Source organism: Zonotrichia albicollis, chromosome 19 (assembly GCF_047830755.1).
Source record: "Zonotrichia albicollis isolate bZonAlb1 chromosome 19, bZonAlb1.hap1, whole genome shotgun sequence".
NCBI lineage: Eukaryota > Metazoa > Chordata > Aves > Passeriformes > Passerellidae > Zonotrichia > Zonotrichia albicollis.
The window spans coordinates 10,804,227-10,826,235 of NC_133837.1; the positions used below are offsets into that span (position 1 = coordinate 10,804,227).

General features: G+C 39.2%; 1 protein-coding gene across 5 annotated transcripts in view; it reads left to right on the forward strand.

Annotated features, from left to right (window-relative positions):
• Positions 1-22,009, forward strand: part of CEP112 (centrosomal protein 112) — a 199,014-nt gene that overhangs the window by 43,974 nt on the left and 133,031 nt on the right. For all 5 annotated transcript variants that reach the window (XM_074555134.1, XM_074555133.1, XM_074555132.1 and 2 more), the window contains exons 17-19: positions 499-578; positions 15,427-15,562; positions 18,729-18,836. In XM_074555134.1, the coding sequence (XP_074411235.1) occupies positions 499-578; positions 15,427-15,562; positions 18,729-18,836 (324 nt within the window). The remainder of the gene's footprint in view (positions 1-498; positions 579-15,426; positions 15,563-18,728; positions 18,837-22,009) is intronic.

Below are 22,009 nucleotides of genomic sequence, written 5' to 3' on the forward strand. Positions count from 1 at the left end.
ATTCAAGGGGTTCTGTAACTATTTTTAGGATTATTATTGCAAATTGTTCTATTATTATTGTTCTTTAGGATGTTTATTTATTATGTTTGATATTTTTTATTGTAAGAATTGATCAGAAGGGATTCACTTTGGGTGGTCACAAATTTGCACCTCAGAGAATACAGGTCACTATTTTAGGCAGTTTTTTATCTGCTTTTCTGTACTTAGATAAAGAAAATCTAGTTCCTTTTTATGTAATTACTGATATTTCTTTATTCTAGACAGTAATATTCACTTTGAGAAGGAAAATATCTCATTGGCTACATACCATACTTCATCTCTCTGTCAATCTCTGCTTTTGCATTTCACATGATTTTAGAAACCCCTGGATGTTTGTCTGGATCAGTGGAAAAGGAACATGCAAATAAATAGTTTTTAGAATTTAAAATAACATTGATTTATTTTAACTCAGACACTGTTTTGGCTAAAATATTTGGCATTTTTTTCTTTAAATGGCAGATTAATGGCATTAAGAATGATCTGGATAAAGAAAAGGGGAATGCTCAAAAGAAAATTTGCCACCTGGAACAGGTTCTGAGGTAAGTGAATGTGCAATAATTCTTGAACCACCCCTGGTATTTTTAAATATTTATTTATTAATATTTGTTTATTAAATAAACTTATGCTTTATCTCATCTAACTGCCCTCCTATAGTTTTTTCCTGTTTTAAAGCTGTACCTTCAGAGTTCTAATCAACCAGAAAAATGAAGAAACTAAAGTAAGAACCAACTCACCCAAATTTGTTGACTTTTAAGTGGTAGGAATAAAATAGAATTAATGAGAATTAATTAAAATAAATAGAGGTAATGATGTCAGCTGGTCTTGCCCTCTCAAATGAATGGCCCAGGTTCAATTCAGAGTTTATTCATAGGAAGTAAATAACTTAAAACGAAAACTAAAGACTTGTTGCTTTGGGCTCTTCTAGAAAATGGAATAAATTTGAGAGGTGTGTTAAAATATATTAAAAATGTATTTTAAATATACTTAAAATATATTTTAATGTAGTAGATGATGCTTCTGATTTTATATTTTATGTTTAGTATCCACAAATCACAAATCTAATGCAGATTTTTTTCTCTTTGATACAACTCTTCTTTGTGGGAGTGTTTGTTCTTCATGTGGATCTAAAGCTGGGAGAAATGCTCTGTAGCAAAACCAGTTTTCCTTAACTAACTTGGAACAGGTTTTTTTGCTGACTTTGTCCATGAACAATCAGGATGCACCAAGTTGGATGTTTTCTGAGCAAGGGAGTGGTTTATGTACAGCAGATGCACATAGGACAAGATCGACTCTTGCTTGCTCCTTCCATTTTTGATTAAGTAAATTATTCTTTCCATGTGTTAATCCAGTTAAAAGTCAAAGCTGTGGAAGTAATTTCTAGGGGAAGCAGATTATTCTGGAACAAACCAGAAGTTATTTGTTGAAAGTATTCAGTTTAATATCACAATGTACCTTATCTAGGCTGGGAGAGGCAAGTAAAGATACTTTCATTCCATAAAAGTGACAGGGCTGAAGTCTGTATTTCTTTATTTCTATAATCTCTGAGGTATTTGGCATAAATAGAGACTATCTTAAATCACTGCAGACATTAATAAAAACTCCAGCTTTTAATCTTTAAATTCTTTACATTGGCTATTATTTATAATTTTGGGGAGGTTGAACTGTTATCAGCTGCACTTAATCTTTTCGTATTTTACCATCTGATTTGTTGATAATGAAGCTGCATTAATTTTCTTCCACATCTTTCAAATAATGTGTCAGTTTGCACTTACTTACGTTAATAAAACCAGTCTGGCTTTGCAGGGTTGGTCCCCACGTGGGTGCAGAGGGAATTCTCTCCAGGCAGATCTGGGAAGTGCTGGGGAGTTGGAACTGAGGAGCTGAGGACGTCCCCAGTTATTTCAGACATCCCTTGGCTGTGTTTTTTAAGCTTAGGTGTAGCTTGGAGATGGAGTCAGGATTTGAAAGATTCAATTTTAAAGTGCTGGTGATGCTCCAAGGGCCGTGAATCAGAACGATGTTGGCAGAGCTCAGTCCCAGCCTTGTATTTCCTGTGGGTCAGTCTTTGCCCAGAACAGGGTTTGGGTCAGCTCCTGGGATTGGAGAGCCCTGGGGGCTGTTCAAAGGCTAAAAATCATCAGCTGCTTCCCCCACAGCAAATGGGGCAATAATTACAGATTAATACCTGCATGGTTCTGTATGTATATACCTATATGTGCCTATATGGTTTTCTAAGTGTCTCCTAGTACAGGCTGCTTCTACTCCTGTAGATCCCCTTTAAATGAGAATATTCTTTAATATTATATTTTTCCCAGAGTCACTTCCATGTCCTATGGCACTTGGTTTCTCTTAAGTTTTTTCTTTTAATTTAATCTTTTTTTTTTTTAAATTCAGGTTGTTGAAAATAATGTAGAGATGTCTGCTATTAAACCATATATACCTCTTCCAGCTGAAATGCAAAATATTTATTTGTGGATGCTGTTTACTCTAATAAAACTCTATACTGCTGCTCTTTTGAGTGTTTTATGGCAGGGGTTTGAGGCTAATTTTAAGATTAATAATGGAATTAGTAATGCTAATAAGTAATTGAATAGAAATAAAAATTAGCTTTCTAGTGTGGTTTCGGCTGGCTGGAGACAGAAGTTGGCAGATCCATGGGGATGGATTTAGGATCCTAAAAAGATGATATTTGCAAAAATGCAGTGCCCAGCTCTGGCTCTGACTCTGCATTTCTGACCAGGGCTGGAGCAGCCTCACATGCCCAGGACAGAGGAGCTTTCTGCAACTCAGACCTTTCATTTAGCACCTCTGTGTCTTGACAATATTAAGATTTTTCATATATGTGCTTTTTTATGATATACAAGCAGGAAATAGATAAGGAGCAGTGGTATTTATTGTGGCAGAAATGGATGGCTTCCTTATGGCTTTTTTTTCTCCATTTTGAAGAATGTTGAATTCTTTTGCAAGAATTGTTCTTTTTAGCAATCCTTTCCTATTAATATGAGTCCATAAAATCCAATATCTTATGAAAAAATGCTTCAGTTTGCTGAGTTTCTTTAAATACTTGCAGAATGAATTTAACTAACTCCAAGCTCAGGCAGAGCCAGTAAATTTTTAGAAAACAACCTTTTCTTGCATGAGGTGGGTAAAAATACAGTTCAGCATCTTCCACAGAAATGATGCCTTGTGGAATTTAACTCAGAACCCAGTAGGAGCATCAGTGACTCCTCATAAACTACTTTGATCTGAGTGCACTTTGATTCTGAAATGGCCACAGGATTATATCTGGAGTAGCTGCTGAGCTGCAAACACACAGAGAGGGAAGTGGCAGGCATTTTAGGGGATTTTTGTCATTATTATCATTATTTTCCCAGTGCTGTGACAGCAAACAGTGCTGCTGCTGTTTCAAACATTTCCACACTGATGCAGAATGAAAGTGATTTGAGGCATTGTTTGGAATAGTAAAATCCACATTTCTGAAAGTATCTTTCACTTCAAAAATAAAAACAACCCCAGTATTGCCACAGTTTCAATACAGAATAGGGGTTTATGTAGTTTACAGGAGGTTTTTTTCTTCTTCTGAAGTTCATGGTAGAAATATCTGTCAAAAGCAAACCTTTTGCAAAAGAATTGCTCCAACAGTCCTGACTCGTGGTGGTGACTTGTAGATATAAAATTTATATTTACTTTTGCAGTGCATGTCACAGGCATTGCTTAATAGCAAAAGTCCCTCTGAGAAGTGCTGCAAGGGCTTTTCTAGAATGTCCTTTAAATGGCATTTCTATAAGAACAAAGTTTTCTTGAAAAGCTTCTCTGTAATTACTTGGGGGGAAAGGTTGTTTCTCTAATCCCTGTGGTTTGGTTGCAGAAAATGTGTCATGAGAGTGGGTTGCAAATAGGCTGAATCTCTGCTGTTCTTATCTCTCGCAGTAAGGAGAGGAGTAGGAAATGGAGGTATATAATTTGTCACAGTACAAACTGAGTAGAATGAAACAGAAAATAAATGAGGGGAAAAAAATCTGTACCCAGTTGCTGCTGAAGAAATTGCATGGAAGAGAGAGAAAAGCTCTTGCTGACTTTATACAATTTTGTTAAACAGCTCCCAGCACCATCTCTTGTGTCTTGTTCTCTGGAATTTGGATGTTTATTCATTCAATATATTTATTTTTCCTTAGCTAATATTCTGGTAGCAGATTGTTCAATAATTTTGGTTTACTACAAGAAATATATGTTTGCTGTAGGGAAATATTCCCCATTTTATTGAAGATTACAACCACAACACCAGCTCAGGTTTGAGGTGGTTTGGTTTTGACAGAATCAAGAATGAATCCCAGAATGGTTTGGGTTGGAAGGGACCTTAAAACCCATCCTATTCCACCCTCTGCCATGGCAGGGACATTTTCCAGTGTCCCAGTGCTCCAGCCTGGCCTTTGGGGCTGCACAGACACATAAATTTAGTCACTCCTGAGATTGAGAGATTTTGGACTAAATTATAAAGATCCTGAATAGTTTGAGGCTGTGATCCTCCATCACCCTCATGGGGAGTGCAGACCACGCTGATTTCTTCAGCATAAAGGTTGTGACAGTTCTCATGCACTGGAGAGGATTTTGGGATCTGATTTAATGATTTTTGCTTTGCTTGCTTCATGCACAAATAACATTTTCATATTCTCCTGAAGTATAGGTTTCCTCTTCAATTATGTAGTGTGTGAAGGAAACAAATTTTAAGAAGTGACATTAGGAGAAATGAAATGAAATGGTATGGAATGGAATGGAATGGAATGAAATGAAATGAAATGAAATGAAATGAAATGAAATGAAATGAAATGAAATGATGAGAATAAATCCCCCTGTACAGGTGCAGGTGCTGTAGTTACACACTGCAGCATCAAGGAATGCCTGCACATCTCCACTCCAGTGCCCCACAACCTTCTCCCTCTCACTCTTTGCCTTTTTGATTTTCCAATCTGTTTGTGTCTGTCTGTGGAGCCAAATCTCAGCACTTTGCAAGTGGGGATGATACAGAGCAAATGCTGAGCAGCTGCTTCATTCTGACTCACTTAATAAAATTATTTGTTTACATAAGGAGCTCCCAACACCTCTTTTTTTTTCCATGGCTTTCTACCCCTTGTCTGAACTTGTTTAAAATTCTGGGGAAGAAAGAGGGGCTAAACTGCTAAACTTTCTAGAAACCAGCAAAGCCCCTCCTGTCCATTAGCAGATTTTCCCAATAGTTTTCAGAGCAGTTTTTAAAGCACACACAGACAGCTCTCACAGTATTTTGGGGTTTGTTTTAGGTGGCTAGACCAAAGCTTTCCAGTCATGATGTGGTGTGGATTTTTTGCAGAAAAATTAAAAGTATTCATTTTACTGAATACCTGCTGGTGCCTGCAGGTATTCAGTAAAATGCAGAAATGGAAATGATTTGCCTTTCTTTTCTCATATATCCTTGTGTACATGCACATTCTTGTGTTCATGGGGTTTCTGACATGGCACTCAAGGAGAAGAAGTTGATTTCTCACCTCATTGGAGATGGTGCCATGGAGTTTCCTCACTGCAGACTTAAAAAAGCTTTTCCCACTCTCTTTGTTATTCCAGCGTGAGAGCAATGCTCTGTGCTTCTCTATGCTGGGCTGCTGTTTCTGGGGATTTTGTCAGCTGTTCAGTGGTACTCCCTTATATTTTAAATTTCAGGTTTTGTGTGTAGCACAGTTATTTCTGCTACAAGGTTTTGCCTCACAGAAAATTTCTGATACAAATGTGTTAGCACTCGTATTTCCTAAATCAAGGTGGAAAAAATGCTCTTTAGGGAAGAAATACTTTTTTTGTTGGTACCAGTTCCTCTTCTTGAAACTTCAGTCATTTCTTTATTCAAAAAGAAATTACTTTATTCAGTCATTTCTTTATTCACTTGTCATCTCCTGGTGTGCTTTGCAGTCATTTGGTTATTCTGGGTCATTCCTTATCTGACATTGAGTCAGATCCACAGAGCTGGAGCTGTTCTCAGGCTTCTCCTGTGGTTTTAAACTCGGTATTGATACCTGTAAAGCCTTTAGAGGGTGGCTTTGAGCTCAGCCTTGCTAAAAGCAGAAGCTGAAATGAAATCAGCACTGTCCTGGAGCCTCAGGCTGTGACAGGGAATGCCTGGATGGCAGCGGCACCGAGGGTCAGGAAATTCCCATTTCTCTCATTCTGATTTCCACAAGGCCCCATCTGCTCTGGGCTCTGGTGCAGTGGGATGATCTGAGTTTATGACATTCTGTTTTCATCCTGAGTATTTTATTGAGGTTTTTTCATGCCCTGATGAAGGTTTTGCTGTTCTGGGCCTGCCTGGCTCCTGCAGCAGTGCTGGTTCTGCCTGGGCTTTCCCAGTTCACCTGCACTGGTGAAATGGGGACAAGGCGGAAATGGGCAGAGGGTGAGGTTGTCCTTTACAGAATCCTTTACAGAATCCTTTACAGAATCCTTTCCTACAGCTGTGTCTGAATAATGACTCATTTTTCATTGTATGGTTCTCTTTGATGCACAGAGAGAAGACTTGGGCTTGTTTGATGTGAAAAGCTCTCCTTGCTTTATTCAAAAGTACCAAAAAAATGCATCAAACTTTAGGAAGTTTTATGTAAGATCTTCTAGTCCTTAAGATTGCTTAAATCTTGCAAAATTCCCGTGGTGTTTATTTAGTTTTTCTTCTCTCTGTAATACCACAAAAGGAACAGTGTAAAGGTGAGGGGACATAGATTTGAGAGAAATAAGTGGTGAACAATCTGCTGCTGACCCAATAAAGAGGGAAACAGATGAAGGCAAGGAAAAATAAACATGTGAAGAGAGCTGGCAGAAGGAGGCAGAAGAAATAGCAATGGAAATAAATTCTTTTGTTTCCAATTTACATTTGCATAATTGTTAGAGCTCAACATTTTGAAAAGAAGTAAAGTTTAGGCTTTTCAAAATATACAGAAGTTATAATTTGTAAAAAAAGCTGTGATTTACAGTGGATCTTGAGAATTTGATTCTACCAAGCCCTTTGAGAACTTTATATTTAAACAGCTGCTCCTTCAAATCCTCTTGTATTGGCTTCTTGGGGCGGTGTGTGTCAGAAATGCCACTGCACACAGCAAAGCACAACAGCCTGAGAATCATCAATGCAATGATAAATAAATAAAGGAAGTTTTGTAGCTTTAACCACAAGTTAATTTTTCATTTCTTTCTTCCTTCCTTGCTCCTCTAAGTTGAATCCAAATTCTGAGTAATTGCTTGTTGTTGTTGTTAATATTTTCGGGGTAATTGCCTAAGTGTAGCTGTTTTCCTGCAGTTAATTCCATTTTTCCTTGAAAATGAAGTATTTGTGTGTGGAGAGGATTCTTGTCAGAATGGAAAAGCCATTACTATTTAAAGCCGGAAATAATTAAAGGAATATGAGCAGGCATTGTCTTTAATTCCAAGTGTTGCAATAAAAGAGCATTGTTAAGAGTTTATACTCATGTTCATTGTGTTCATCATTATCTTTTATTAAAATGTTGAGGCCTGTCTCGTTGCAGCCATTGCAATATGATGAAAAAAGCCACGTCTGTGATTTAGAAACAGTGGGAATGTGATGGGGCTGAGGAGTTGGGATCTAGTTTTACTCTTTAAAACTGTGTGTGTTTTTTGGGTAGGCTGAGTTTTGGTTTGGGACTTTTTTTTCTTTTTTTTTTCTCCTTTAAGAATCAGTGGAAAACCCAGCAGCTGTTCTCCACTTGGTGCTGTGCTTGAGCATCTGAAACCTTTTAGAGCAAAGGCAGTCAAAGTTTCCAGCATATTGTAAACATTCCCTAACCCTCGCTCTAGGGGCCACAACGTGGAGCATGAACAGAGGGCTCCAAAATATGGTAGCTTTGTTTAATAGTCTCACTTAAAAGCAAAAATAAAGTGTTCTATTAACTATTTACAGCCTTTCATTTTCTTTCCCCCCGTTTCTCTGGAGACCTACTGGCAATAATGAAATATGTATTGAAAGGAAGGCTCCAGTTGTACCAAAAAAAAAAATGTAACAGTTGATTTTTAATCCTTGGCTCTGGGACTGTTCTGTCCCTCAAGATGGTTATAGAGATATCACAAGACATCTTTTAAGTGATAACAACTGTGAAACTGGTTTGATATGGCACACAGCTTATAAAATTAAAAGTATTGCCTTGTGAGGTGAAGAGCATTGCTGTGTCATGCTGTAGCACTTCATTAATTGCTGTAAATTGCTATTCTAATAATTAATGTAGTTAAGGACTATCACAATCACATTGACTAAATGAAAATACAAATAATCAACACTAATGGCAGAATTGTTCCCTTGTTATTCCAAAGGCTTCCTTTTCACATCAGTGTATTTTTCAGATTTCTTATTTCTTTTCTCATTTCAAGATTATACAATGCCCGAAACATTGATGAAATGAGAAAAGCTTTCAGTTGGCTAGAGAAAGTTGTACAGATGATTGAATTCAATTAACTGATTGTTAAAAAGCATGAGAAATTTCAGGCTGTCACCTCCTTTGAGTCACTTAAAAACCATCTACAAAACAGTACAAGGAAAAACTTTGTTCCTTCTTATTGCTCAATGATTGTGATCTCTCTACTTCAATTATATTTGATAATCTTAATTTTGCTTTTAGTTTTTATGTACTTTGTACAACTTTCCTTCAGCTTCAGCAACAATACAACCAACCTTCATGGAGGAATTGAAACTGATAATTCAAACAGTGCTTTAAAGGAAAAGAAAATTGTGAAAAGAAAATCCATGTCCTCTTGGAAAGAAGAAACCAATGAGCCAAGTTGGTTTAATTCATGGTTCCCCAGAATTAAATATCTTTATTATATACTACATGAACGTTATTACTCTGAATCCTGAACTAACCAATTATTTTAACCATTAAATGAGTTACCTTAAGTCAGCAGAATGACAGGATGGATTCTGAGCCCTTGTACCACCTTAACAATCTTAATCCTGGCAGTTCATCCTCAGCATCTTTGGTTTGCCAGCCACTGTTGGCTCTGTCCCTCTTCCCACAGCCTGGGCTGTGCTTTGTTAGTGTGAAGTGATTCTCCTTGCCTGGCTCTGTCCTGTGCCTGCTGATTTCTCACATAGTTTGTCCTTGGATGGTTTATTTTATCCCCCCCCAGCTCTCGGTGCCACAGCGCCGTTCTCTGATCTCCATCTTTGCCTTCCCTGCTCCTCTTCTTTGGGTACCTCATGAATCTCTTTGCTGTCTGTTCTGGCTTTCTGGGCCACCTTTTAATTACAGACTTGTCTCCCCTTTTCCAAGGCATTATCTACACCTGTCTCTCTGATTCTCCCCTCTGTGTTGTCCTTGCAGAGGTTTAGCTGTGCTCTCAGCATGGGAGAGCCATGACTATTTAATCTCTGTTCTAATCCTCCTCCCCTGATAACTCAGCCTCTGTGCTCCCTCATGGATGTGGTGGATCTAAATCTTGGAGACACTTTCTGCAGTCTGGAGCAAAATTATCAGGTTTTCCTTTCCAGCCACATTTACAAGGCTTGCCCAGCCTTTTAACCCACATCACATTCATCATTTGGCAGTTGCTGCTTTATTCTGTTTGCACAGCACCTAGCACAACAGTGCCCTGTCATTATTGTAATGAGAAATAGTTATAATAATTATTAGTGTGTTTAACCAATGTCTGCCCAATTTGTGAGCCATTAATTTTGAGTGTAATGCATTATTCTTATTTCAGTATGATACTGCACACGTGGAGTATTACTTGCTCCAAATTCATTAATGGCTTTAAGGAGTGATTTAGTTTGTTAATGTTATCTCATGATTTATTTAAAACATAAGTATGTAGTTTAAAACAATAATTGTATTGTAAATATATTCCATTGTTGGAGCTTACTTGAAGGAATGCAGACCAGCTTTTTGATGTTAACATCTCAAATTATGCAAACTGTAAACAATTTATAAGTGGGTTTGTGCTTTTTCTCATAAAGACAAGCTCATCTTATTCTTAAAATTGGGAAACACTTTATATTTATTTCTTGCCTTTATATTTTTGGCTTTATTTCTTTGAAAAGATAAAACAAGTTAGAATGCTTTCTAACAACTCCCAAATATTAACGTGCCCAGGGACAGGATAGGGATGATGTTTTGAAGGCAATAAATATTTCAGCTTCACATTTCAGTCTTTCTTCTTGGCTCCTTTGATCTGGCTTTGGTTTAGTTATCATTCCGCTTGGATGACTTCACACTGTCTCTCTTCCTCTCCACACCAAGAAGAAGAAGTGTTCTGCACAGATTCCATATGTTTGGGGCTGGGATGGCAGGAGAGCCCTGGTTTTGTTGCTCCTTGGCTGTGGGAATCCCAGCCCTGCTCAGGGATGCTGCAGCCACAGCTGGGATGGAGTTCGGCCCAAAGCTGTTCCTGAGCTTTCACTGTGTGTTAAAACCAGAGCAGGAAAAACAAAATTGATTTTTGTGTATTTCACAGATTTGGCATTACTACTGAAGCATTTTTCTGTAACAATTAACCCATTAACCCCTTCCTTTACTGATATATGGCATTTAGGCCTGAATAGATTATTTATGTAGTGGAATAGCTGCATGCTATTAGCTCAGAGGGACTGTGGCAGGGAGTGGTTTTTGCTGGTTGTGGCACTAAAAAATGGGTCTTGCATTTGGCTATAAATTTAATTAATTAATTAAACTGCTGCAGTTTTGTGGAGTCCTGACAGTACTGGAGCATCTCCATGTGAGGGACTCTCTGGGAACAGGAGCAGGATCGTGGGTCTGCTTAAATTTCCCTCTGTAAAGTCAAATGTATGTGTCTGTACACTGGGTGGGTCCTCAGATCTGTAGACACTGAAGATATTAAAGTGAAATTCCTGAATTTTGGTTTGCAGGGGAAATTTGGGTGTGTTTTGATGCAGTTTGTGTTTTCAGTTACACAGTTTGCTGTGTATTATGTAAGAAATTGTGCTCTCTCTTGGAAATGTGTTTATATAGGGGTTTTTTTAGAGTTTTTTGAATCTCAATTAATTACATCAATGGTGATAACTGATTTTTTTTTTCAGCATATATTAGTGAGAGTAAATTTTTTGTTTCTTGTGACACTAAATAAAAAGGAAGGCTGTTGAGAAACAACAATATCCTTCTTCAGCTGCCTTCCAGCAAGTGAACAGTTTGCAGTTTGGTGGGGAGCAAAGCAATTTTCCCTCAGAAGGAGCAATATTTAGGATGGAGAGGGAGGAATGGGTGAAGACTTGTGTGAGTACAGCAAATCTGAGTGCACAGGATTAGCGTGTGTGTAATGTGGGAATGGCAGGGAATGCAATCTGGGCCTGGCCTTTCCCAGCAGCAGCAGTGGGGCTGCAGGCTCAGCCATGACTCTGCTTTTCCCATTCCTCAGCCTTCTCTCAGTCATTTGATTTCGTTTTAAGTAGCCCTGTGATGATTTGAGTTTTGGTGGTTTGGTTTTAAGTAGCCCTGTGAGAAGGAGGGAGTTGGACTCGAAACCAACTCAAAATATTCTGGGATTCCTGTTTGTCTCCAGGCATAAACCCAGAGTCATAACAACCTGAGAGAGACTCAGACAAGGCATGGAGCCTCTCCCTCTTGTGGAGTCCATCCGAATTTAAATTTCAGAAGCTTATTCAATGGAAAAATACACCCTTAGAGAAATTCCTTGCTCTGCTGCTGTTCTCCAGTACAGCTGGGATTCTATGGGCTGTGCTGCCAGCAGGTTTTGAAAACCTGGGGAAGAATTTGCCTATTTGTGAATTAAAACCTGGTATAATTTTATAAGAAAACATGAGGAATTTCACAGCCTATTACTATTTTCCCCTGAAAATCTCTCTGCATGACACACAGGGAGCTTGGGTGTGGATTTGCTGTGGGGATGTGAAACTCTGTCCCCGTGCAGCCCTGGGGGGACATTGCTCAGTGTGTGCTGGCATTTCGTGTCTGAAGGGTTTTCATTTCTTGATGAGGCTGAGCCCCAGCCAGGTGCATCTCCTGCTCCCTGAGCTGTTGTTCAGGGAATTTTGGGAGCCCTCCAGGAAGGTGTTGGTTCATCCAACATTTGTGGGACATCCCAAACTTAATTAACCTTTCCTGTTAACCCATTAATTTCTCTGTGTTTCCTTAGTGCAGTGTTGTAAAGTCTCACTGTGTTTAGTTGTTACCTCTTGGAAGACATTTTACAGAGCAAGACAAATATTTATGATTAAGCATGAAGAGGAAGCACGTAAAATATTTGTATTTCTCATCAGTGCACGTCAGGGTCCTGATTTCTGAAATTGAAATTCTGGACTTCACAGTCAACTTTCCCTGAGATGATTTGTGCTGTGTAAGACTCCTCATTCCATTGCCATGTCCTTTATACACTGAAACAAAAGGAATTTGCTGCTTTTAAAATTGGGGGCAAAGAGTAAATTCACCCTGTTTTTTTATTCAGGCCGGCTCAGCTTTAGGGGATTTATGTGATGTAATTGTATTGTACTGGGCCCCACAACTAGTCCAACTGAAAAAAAATAATCTTCAAAGTGAATATTTTAGTGCTTCATGCAAGGCACATTGCTCAGTGTCTTGGGAAAAAAAGTGAAGCTTTTCTTATATTTGTGAACCGAAGGCCATTGTTGTACAGGTTTTCTAAGCTTCTGTACAAATCTGAACTGCACAAAAAATAGAGACTGCTGGCTCCCACATCCTTAAAAATGAAGTTTTTTTCCTGCTTATAATGAGATGTTGCATTTATTCATGGGATTAGGTCCTTAAAAGAAAGGAAGGTGCATAAAAACCACATTCCTGGAAGTTTACATCATAATATCTCAAAATAAAAATGTCTTCCTGAGGAAGAAGATGCATAAATTTGGAGCCTCACTATGAGCACAAGGCCTGATATCTTGTCCTTTTAAGTTCAGATTTGTTGTGTTTCCATCTGACTGGACCAAAGCTGCTGTCCCAGTGTCTTGTGACACTTGGCAGTGTGGATGGGTTTGAATAAGCTTCGAGTTTTGGGTTTGATTCCAGTGTGGAGTGGAATTATTAGATGTGTTTTGCAGGGAGAGGGATTTGTTATCTAGGGCTCATTTTTGAATTATTGGATCTTTGGGAGGAGAAGGGGACATTTTCCCCTCCCCATGGTCCCTCCAAGGTAACAAATGTGGGCAGAACTCTTTATATTCTTCTTTCTGAGGTAGATTTTGTTCTGGGAGAGGGGAGTGATGTGCTTAATGTAGTTCAGTGTCAAACAGCTGTAAAATTAAAATATCTGTATTCAGCAGCTCCCTGGAATGTGGGATTTGGGGGATAACTGAGCCAAGCAGCAGGAGCAGATGGAAAACTGATCCATCAGACAGCTCCTATCACTTTGGGCTCTGGAGGTGTCACTGGTGTGCCCATTCTGAGGAATGGGGAGGAGTTTTGTACTTGGGATTTGGATCCTTTGGGTCCCCTGTGGGAGGAATTTAAACCCTAAATGGTATTTTTGCCATTTGAGTTTAGGTGGGGAAAGAAATGTTGATTTTGGTAATGATGATTTTTGCTGAATAATTTTTATTGTCTCATAAATGTGTGGGGAATGTGATGGCTTAGATTGACACAGATGTGCTTCCCCTCAAAGGAGTGTGGAATCGATGTGGTTGTGGAAATAAAACATATCTGGAGGGGTGGTGGATGCTCTCTAGCAAATTTGAAGATAATTTGCACAGGTATTCTAAGAATACAAAACCAAAACCCCAAAACAATCATCACCAAAACTGCGGTACAGAATTTTGTTCCATTTTCTCCAGTTTCTGCTGGGGAAAAAAGGCATTTTCCTTTTTCTGTAAGGAGAGGAGCAGTCTCCCTATTCCCAATTATTCCATCAGCTGTGAGTGAGACACCAAAATAAAATCTTTTTTTTTTTTTAAAATATACATCATGAAAAGAACCTCTAGAAGTAAACAGCAGTGCACTGACTCAGGGCTTGTGGCATTTCTTTGATCTCTTTGCTAATGGAATTACCCTGCTCTCCTGCACTGCAAACAGCCTCTTTGTGAAGATGTAGGATTATGTTCTTTGTCCTATTGTCAAAGTCTGGCCTGCAAACCACAGAAGAGGATGTGAATACTGTAACTTTGGGCTTGGCAGCTTCCTGACCTTTCTGAAAGGCTCTCAGTGCTGCAGCAGCTCCTCCAGGGCTGGCAAGGTGACAGACGAGATGAATTAACTGGGCTTTTCCGTCTCTTACGTGTCAGATTCTTTGTTTTATATGGAAATAATTCCTGTCAAAATGGGAAATTTATCGTGAGGTTACTTCCTCTGCCTGCAAAATGAAAATGTCAGCCCCAGGTCTGTGTGAATGTGTCTTCTGTTAGGAGCCATGGGTGGAGCCAGCTTTGTCCCTGGATGCCACCATCGTGTTCTCCAGTGTCTGAGCACAAAGTCAGGCAGCTCTGCTGACCTGTGGGAGTTGGAACATGTCACAAAAAGTTAATAACAAAACCAGTAACAAGTTAATAAAAGTTGGTAATATTTGAGTACTCACATTTGAAATATTTATAAGTTACCTGAATTTTTCTCTGTGTTGTGTCACTATAGTGAATGTCTCTATCTTTTCATGTGTATCTTTTCATATATGTGAATGTACATAAAATATTACAGAAACATTACTATTGATGTACCATCCAGTCTGAAGAAACCCAGCCGGGTGTCTACAGATATATCAGGTTTAATATGTCAGATAGTGTAGGCTGTTGATATGAAATATCTTTGCACAGAGATTTAACATCTGTCATTACTGTAAAGGCTGAATAGACATCACAGCATTATGGCTTTCTAATAGATTAAGGAGGAACCACGTGTCAGGCATTGCCCTGCTTTGCATTTTGATTTATGACAAGCAGGGAATAATCCTGCACCTTGTCTGAGCAAAGATGGCACTGGGATAATTTTCTTGGTTTTTTGGGTTTTTTTTGTTTTTTTAATCTGGAAAGGCAATCATGCTAAAAAGAGTTTGTTTAAGTATTGGGGGGCGTTAAATCTAATTTAATGAAATCAAATTTGTTAGTATTTATTCATTGTTACTGTTATTAAATTTTATTAATTAGATGAGATTAATGAAAGGGGTTCTACAGTGGGTAGAGAGCCATTGAAGGGAAGAGAAGCTTTGAAGGTGGAGGTTTTGTTGTGAGCTGTGGACGCCGTGTTTGGGCGTGTGAAATTCAATCGGAGAAAGCGAAAATAACTCCGGCCTCGCATCGCCTTCTTCAAAGCCCTGCAAAGGGAAGTTGGGCAGAAGCTGGGACAGGAAATTGAAATCTGAATACTATTTTAAACTGATCGGGTTAAAGGCCTCTCTTTTACACCAGCACACTTGTTCTTTTATTTGATACTTGAACTCTGAAAATTTTCTGTGACTTTCTAGGGAGAAGGAGGAGCAGCTGAGGCGGGTGACGGAGGTACAGAGGCTGCAGGCCCAGCAGGCAGGCGCTGCCCTGGAGGAGTTTAAGCGGCAGGTGGAGCTGAACTCAGAGAAAGACTCTGCAGAAATGAAACAGCGGGTGAGGAGGTCACAATGCCAGCCTTTCTGAAACTCTGGCGCAGTGGGATAGCGGATTCTGATCTTATAATGCCAGAAACATGCTCCACTTGAGAGTGCTACATCAAAATCTCTCACAATGTAGTGTCTTTGCGGCGAGTCAGAAAGGGATGGTGGCGGGTGTTTCATCTTTCTGACAAAGCCAGAATTGTCATTGTTATAAAGATATCTGCAGTTATGATACTGATTAGGGATTTTTCAGGAGTGAGAGTATAAAGGGTTAGTTTATGCACCCTATGGAACAACGCTTGTCGTTTCCCACTTAAATGTGGCTCTTCCTACTCTTTTCCCAGCGACTCTGTCTTCCATTAATGAGCTCCTGTAATCAGTTTGAGCCCAAACAGGGGCAGAGTCATGGTGGCTGCTGGCAGTCATGTGCAGAGGATGGGAAAATCCACTTTTCTGTCCCTGAAAATCAGGGAGTTTAGTGGCCTAAATTTCTTATGGAGCAAACAGTAGTTAAACCGTTCTCCTGGGAGTTTATAAAAGCAGCCCAAGGAGTGAAAGAAAGGAGGAGCAAGCAATAGGTGATCAAAAAGAACAGGAGAGAAGGGATATTTCCTAACTCCTCATGTGGTTGAGATTACCAGCTTGTAATTCTGAATTACACGTTCCAACCTCACCTGCCTTGACCAAACCTCACTGCTGACAGGAGGCTGGGACTGGAATGGGTGGCTGAGAGTGCTGATTTAGGACTGAGGAAATTCCCTTTTTGTTGTTCTCAAAGTTTTTTGAAAATCTTCACTGCTGCTATTTTTAATACCCATGCAAGACAGCGAATAATAAAATTTGGAAATTAAAAAAAAAAAAAAAAAGCAAGAACAAACTTATAAAAGCAAGATGTGTTCAGCAAACCAGACCCACTAGGGCAATACAACAAATCCCACAATTTTAATCTGACATTTTCTGTATTGTGTGGCCCTCCTGCAATTTCTTCATGATGAGTTAAAATAATATCCTAGTTCTGATCTAAAAGGGATGTTGTCTAATTCTAGAGAAGCTAATAATAGTTTCATTCACTTAAAAAAAAACTTTCAGCAAAGAAAACCAATCCAAAAGAATTTGGAAAACATAGTCAACTGTAATTTTAAAATGACAGTAAATTTCCTTCAGAATCTTGCTGCATTCTGGGAAATTTTGAAAGTCAGTTTTGCTGTACTCCATTAATCAGCCAGAGATTTGCTCTTTCCCTGCTGGGGTGTTAAAATCTAGAAATACTAAATGATATTGTGCAGTTGAGTGGCTCTATTCTACAGGAACCAAGGAAATCCAGGAAATCCATCACAGGAACGCTGCGGGAGCTCTCTCTTCATGGCTTTGGCCTTTCTCATTCCTCTGCATCCACAAACTGTTAGATAAATCCCCTGTACATTGGAACATACTGGAAATTTCTGTGTTTTGTGCTGAGGTGGAGTGTATTACTTACAAAACAACTGCAGTAGCCATAGCAACACTGTCCTTTTATCTGCATTAGGAATACTGGGCTTTAAATCCATTTTTGGTGTGAGATAAAGTTAATTATGGAGATGAGTATGATGGGGTCATTTTCAGTTGTTGCAATCAATATTTGATTCTTTAGTTTGGCTCTGTGATAATATCATTTATTTTGCCATCTGCTTCCTGTTTTGTCAGGCTTGTGATTATTAAGAGTCACCTGATGTCCACTGGTGGGTGGGTGGCACGTGTTTAACTGCAAGATCTGCATTTTTTCCAGTGCTAATTAAAATAAAACATAGGCTATGTCATGGTACTGGAGATCTGGGGCTTCCTGGGTTTGGCAAACAATGATCAAGATTCTTTGCTGGAAATAGATGAACGTGACCTAACAAATCAATCTGCAGAAGCCAGTAGATTTAAAGCATCTTTGCATGTGTTTTTACTATTTCATTTTTTAGAACATTTTCATTCTCTCAAAAAAAAAAAAAACAAAACCAACTCCTTTAGTGCAGTAACAAGATCTGTTATTTTTCTGGGTTTTATTAACCTGAGTAAAATATGGCCATGGATATGCAATTTGAGTAAGTTTGGAGCCAGAAGAAAATGATTCATAAAACATTGATTGCAGTCCCTTTTCTTAATGGCAGATGATGGCAGGGAGGTTCAGGAGCTGCTTCCTCACTGCTCTCTTTTTCCACTTTCTGTGTGCCCAACAGCTCCTGCTCCAGTCCCTTCCTTTCCTGCTGGAGTACTCTGCAATAAAATGCTGTTCCCACTCCGGGTGCTGCCTTTTCTCCTCCTTCCTGGCTGGGGAGGGATGTCCAGGCCAATTGGCACCGACATCTGTTGAACACTGAGCACTCCCTCAGGCCAAGCAGGATTTTGGCTCGTGGTTCAGAAATTCCTGGGTTTCTCCTTTTTGTGGAGCAGATGGGTTTGTGGTCCTTCAAACCCCTCCACTTCTTTTCCCTTTTTAGGGACACGGTTTATTCACTGCTTATGTTGGGATCTAGATCTAAAAGTCATTGATGAGTGTGCACTGCAGCAGAGTTGCATATATATATTTATATATATATTCCCTTGGAAACATGCCTGATGTACAGCTAACATTTGTGCTTTTGATACAAAAGCCTTTGTTAATTGAGTTGTGAAATTGCTTCCTTGATGCTGCGTGCTGGAATCTGTGGGACTCATTATTCATAGGCGATGACTATCTTCAGAGGACTTCACTTGCAGCCAAATAATTCTCTTTTAAGTTATTTAAAGTTATTTTCTGATTTAATGTAAACTTGCTTTAATTGTGCAGTTTATGCTCTGACTCGCACATGATTTCCCTTGAATTTCCACAGGCTGTGTATTTTTAAGTGAAATATATTTGAGTCTTAAATGTGTCTAGAGAAAATATTCACTTAATTTCGATGGGATATTCAGCACTGTTGAGTGAAAAACTGAGCCAATCCTTTGTAATTAGGGAGTGGCATAACAGTGATCACTGTGTCCTTGAGTAACTAATAATCCTGTAGAGGCTGAATATTCATTTCCACCACATACAAATGGTGTTTTTATCATTCCCAACAAGTGATATTCTCCTCTTTGATGGTTTACAAACAACTGTAGAAATGTCAGAACATTTCAAGCTCTGCCTTTCTTTTAAAAAAAAAATTAAATATTCCCTTTCTTTTCCCATGTAGATGGCAGAGGTTGAAGCAGATCTAAGCAGATCAAAATTGCTCCGGGAAAAGCAAGCCAGAGAATTCTCCTGGCAGTTGGATGAGATCAAGAAAGGATATGAACAACAGGTCAGTTGCTTTGCTCCTCCAGGTGGAGGGGAGAAAACACCCTTCCTGCAGCTGTAGGTCACTGTGTGTAGCTGTCCTTCCTATAAAAACACCATTTATAGATAGATATGCAGAGTTTTGTGATGGGGTTGGAGGGGGATGTAGTATTTTCTACACAGAAAATACTTTTGGTTTCCCCTTCACAACCCTTTGTACCTCTGACTCTTTCAAATTGTTTCCCAGGCTTACAGGTGGCAACACCTATTTTCATAATCACCAGGTTCAATTATTTAACACATTATCTGTTTCTCTTCTTGTCAAGAAACAGCAGTTTATTCTTTTTATCATTTTTGACACGGGGAGTGTTCGTATGAATGCTTGTTTTGGCCCACTGAACGTGATTTTCTTCTTTGTAGTGTAATTTCAGGGTTGGGAAATACTCAGGAAACATTTGGGTGGAGACAAGAAGGTTTTGTTCAGCACTGCTGTGAAATGTAAAGGGGGGGGAAGCAGAAGGAGAGAAATTATTGCATGGTACAGATTTGGGAGCTGAGGAACTGCACCAGACACGGTGTGAGCTGGTTCTTGGTCATGAAATTAAAGTGGCCTTTGTTGGTAACACCTGCTGAAGGACTGAAAGGGGGTTTTTAGTACTTTGTAGGAATGAGGTGGTTAATCCATGAAAGTTCTCTCTTATCACTGTTCTTGTGTGGATCTAAGCTTGCATTTCCAGCAGGGAAGTGTGGTTTCATTTCTGTTTATCTTGTGTGCCGTGAGAGGATGAAACGCTGCGGTTGGCTGTGGAGCCAGGCCTGCTCTGGCCCATCTGGAAGGGGCTTTTTCAGGGAATTTAGGAACAAGATCACTTTGGTAGGTGTTGAGAGACCCCTGCTCTGGGCTGGGGAGGAACAATGGTGTGTTTTGTGTGTGGCTCTTGGAACAGAAGGGATTTTGTTGGGTCAGATCAAAGCAGCGTCACCACTTGTGCTGCCACCTGACAGAGGTGACACGTTGGCCTCTGGCAGGGTGAGGGACATCTCACAGGTGTTCAGCTTAACTGGGAGATGTTGTTTATGATGATTCCTGCATTAAGTGATTCAGAAATAGAGATACTGGGGATTTGTGCAGGAAAGGTGAGGAAGTTTGGTGTGTCAGGGACTCGCTGAAAGGGGGGTGATGGGAGTGTCAGGGTCAGTTGGATATCTGCCTTAAAGGAATTTTTTATTTAGTCATATTTTCACATCAGTTTAGGGATATGGTTGGCTCACATTTTTTCTTTGCAGTTCTCATAATTTGTAGTTCATCTTTAAAATCCCAAGTAAGCATTTATTCAAAGATTTTGTTGCCATTTTCCCATCCCAGATTTTAATCTGTAGAGATAAATGCTAACCTGCAGTGTATCAGGAGTTACAACATTCCTGTTCCAACCTACAAATGGTAAATTTTTTTTTTAATATCCCTTGTAACATCCCCCAAGCCATAGATAAAATTTTCTGCCAATATTCAGCTGACTTTGCACACTAAAGGCAAATGACAATGTCTCATATTGTCATGGTTTGGTTTTATGTGTCTTCCTATATTTGACTGTGTCAAAAAAACCCACAAAGCAAGAAATTAATATGAGAGTTAAAATTTTTTTTTGTGAATCTGTTCTGTAGCAATGTTGGTGTTGTGGTAAACATCAGTGAAAGCTTTTTTCACTGAGATGTTTACTGCTTCCCATTTATTTTATTCAGGATAGCTGCTCTTACTGTAAGAAAGAAGAGACATTATGAGGCATCACTGGAACCCGAGGGTTTCAGCCCTAAACAGCTAAACAATGAGAGCCTAAGAAGAATTTTCAGTGGAATCCTGTTTATGCCCTTTTTAAAAATTTATTTCTCTTTGTCCTTCATCTGGAATGTTCTTTGAAAGTTGGTGAGCATGAAGAATACGTGGCCCTTCCTGCCGATTGCAGGGGTTATCAGTGAGAATGAGGTTCTTTTGGGAGGCACAAAGCCCCTGCAGCCCCACCACGGAGCAGGATGAGCTCAGTTCTTCCACTCTTAAAATTTCCTTTCAGTCCTTCCAACTTCTGTTTCTCTGCACTGCTCTCTATTTATGCTTCAGAACTCCTAAACCATTTTTTAAAGCAGACTTTTCCTTGCCTTGTTTTACTGCATATTTCTTTGGTTGTTACTTGGCAAGGAGCACTCTGATTTAAAGTGTTTAAATAGAGCAGTGAATTCAAAGTGGGGATACATTTTGACAGGGCTCCAGCAGACTTCCAGTTGGAAATAGACACTCAACCAAAAACCTGGATATTTTAGCTACCTGAGAAATGTAGTGATTGCTTTGAGATGTTCTGCCTCAAGTGTCTGAATCTAATTGAAAAAATGAAGTTTAGACATCAAAAGGGAAGGGAAGTTGCCCCAGATTTATTTTTGTTGGCTTTTATGGTGAGTGGCAAGGGTAGCACTGATGGCAACCTGGACAATTCAGTTGTCCATAATTTTAATCAGATTGGTAATAAAGAACCAGATTAACTGATGTGTTATCCAGTTCTCCAATCTGAGAGACATTTTGGGAGTGTAGGCACTTGGAGCAGTGGTTTCACTTCTCTGCTTTATCTGAATGGTTGACACCACAGGACTCTGCTAGAATCCTGATTTCAAAACAAGTATTGGTGTGAACATGGACTGTTCATTGTGGGGCTGAAAGATTGCTCTGCCTGCAGATTAGACATACATTGATATTTATCTGATATTTATTACATACAATTGATATTTATTTATCATTGTCTTTTGCTTCAAAAATAATTTGGAAAAAACCACAGCAGTTAATATTTTGTTAACTTTTCAAGTGCACTCCAATCCACTAATAAAGCAAAAAGGAACTTTTGGATCTTGCAGTATTTGGTTTCAGCTGTCACATGTCCCTCCTGGTCCCAGTTCCATCTGATTCGGTGCCACTTGCTTTTGAAGTATCCACTGAGAACACTCTCAGAGAGAGAAACTGGTGGCTGGTTTTTTTTCTTCTTTAAATATACTTTAGCTCAACTTTGTTCTACTTGCAGCTGTTAGATTTGAAAGTATATTTTGAAGAAAAAAAAAAAAAAATAACTCCAGCAGCACCAGAGTTCCTATCTGCTGGGAGCAGCTGCTTGCGGCACTTCAAAGCCAGTGGACAGCACAGTGAAGGCCTCAGCCTTTCCT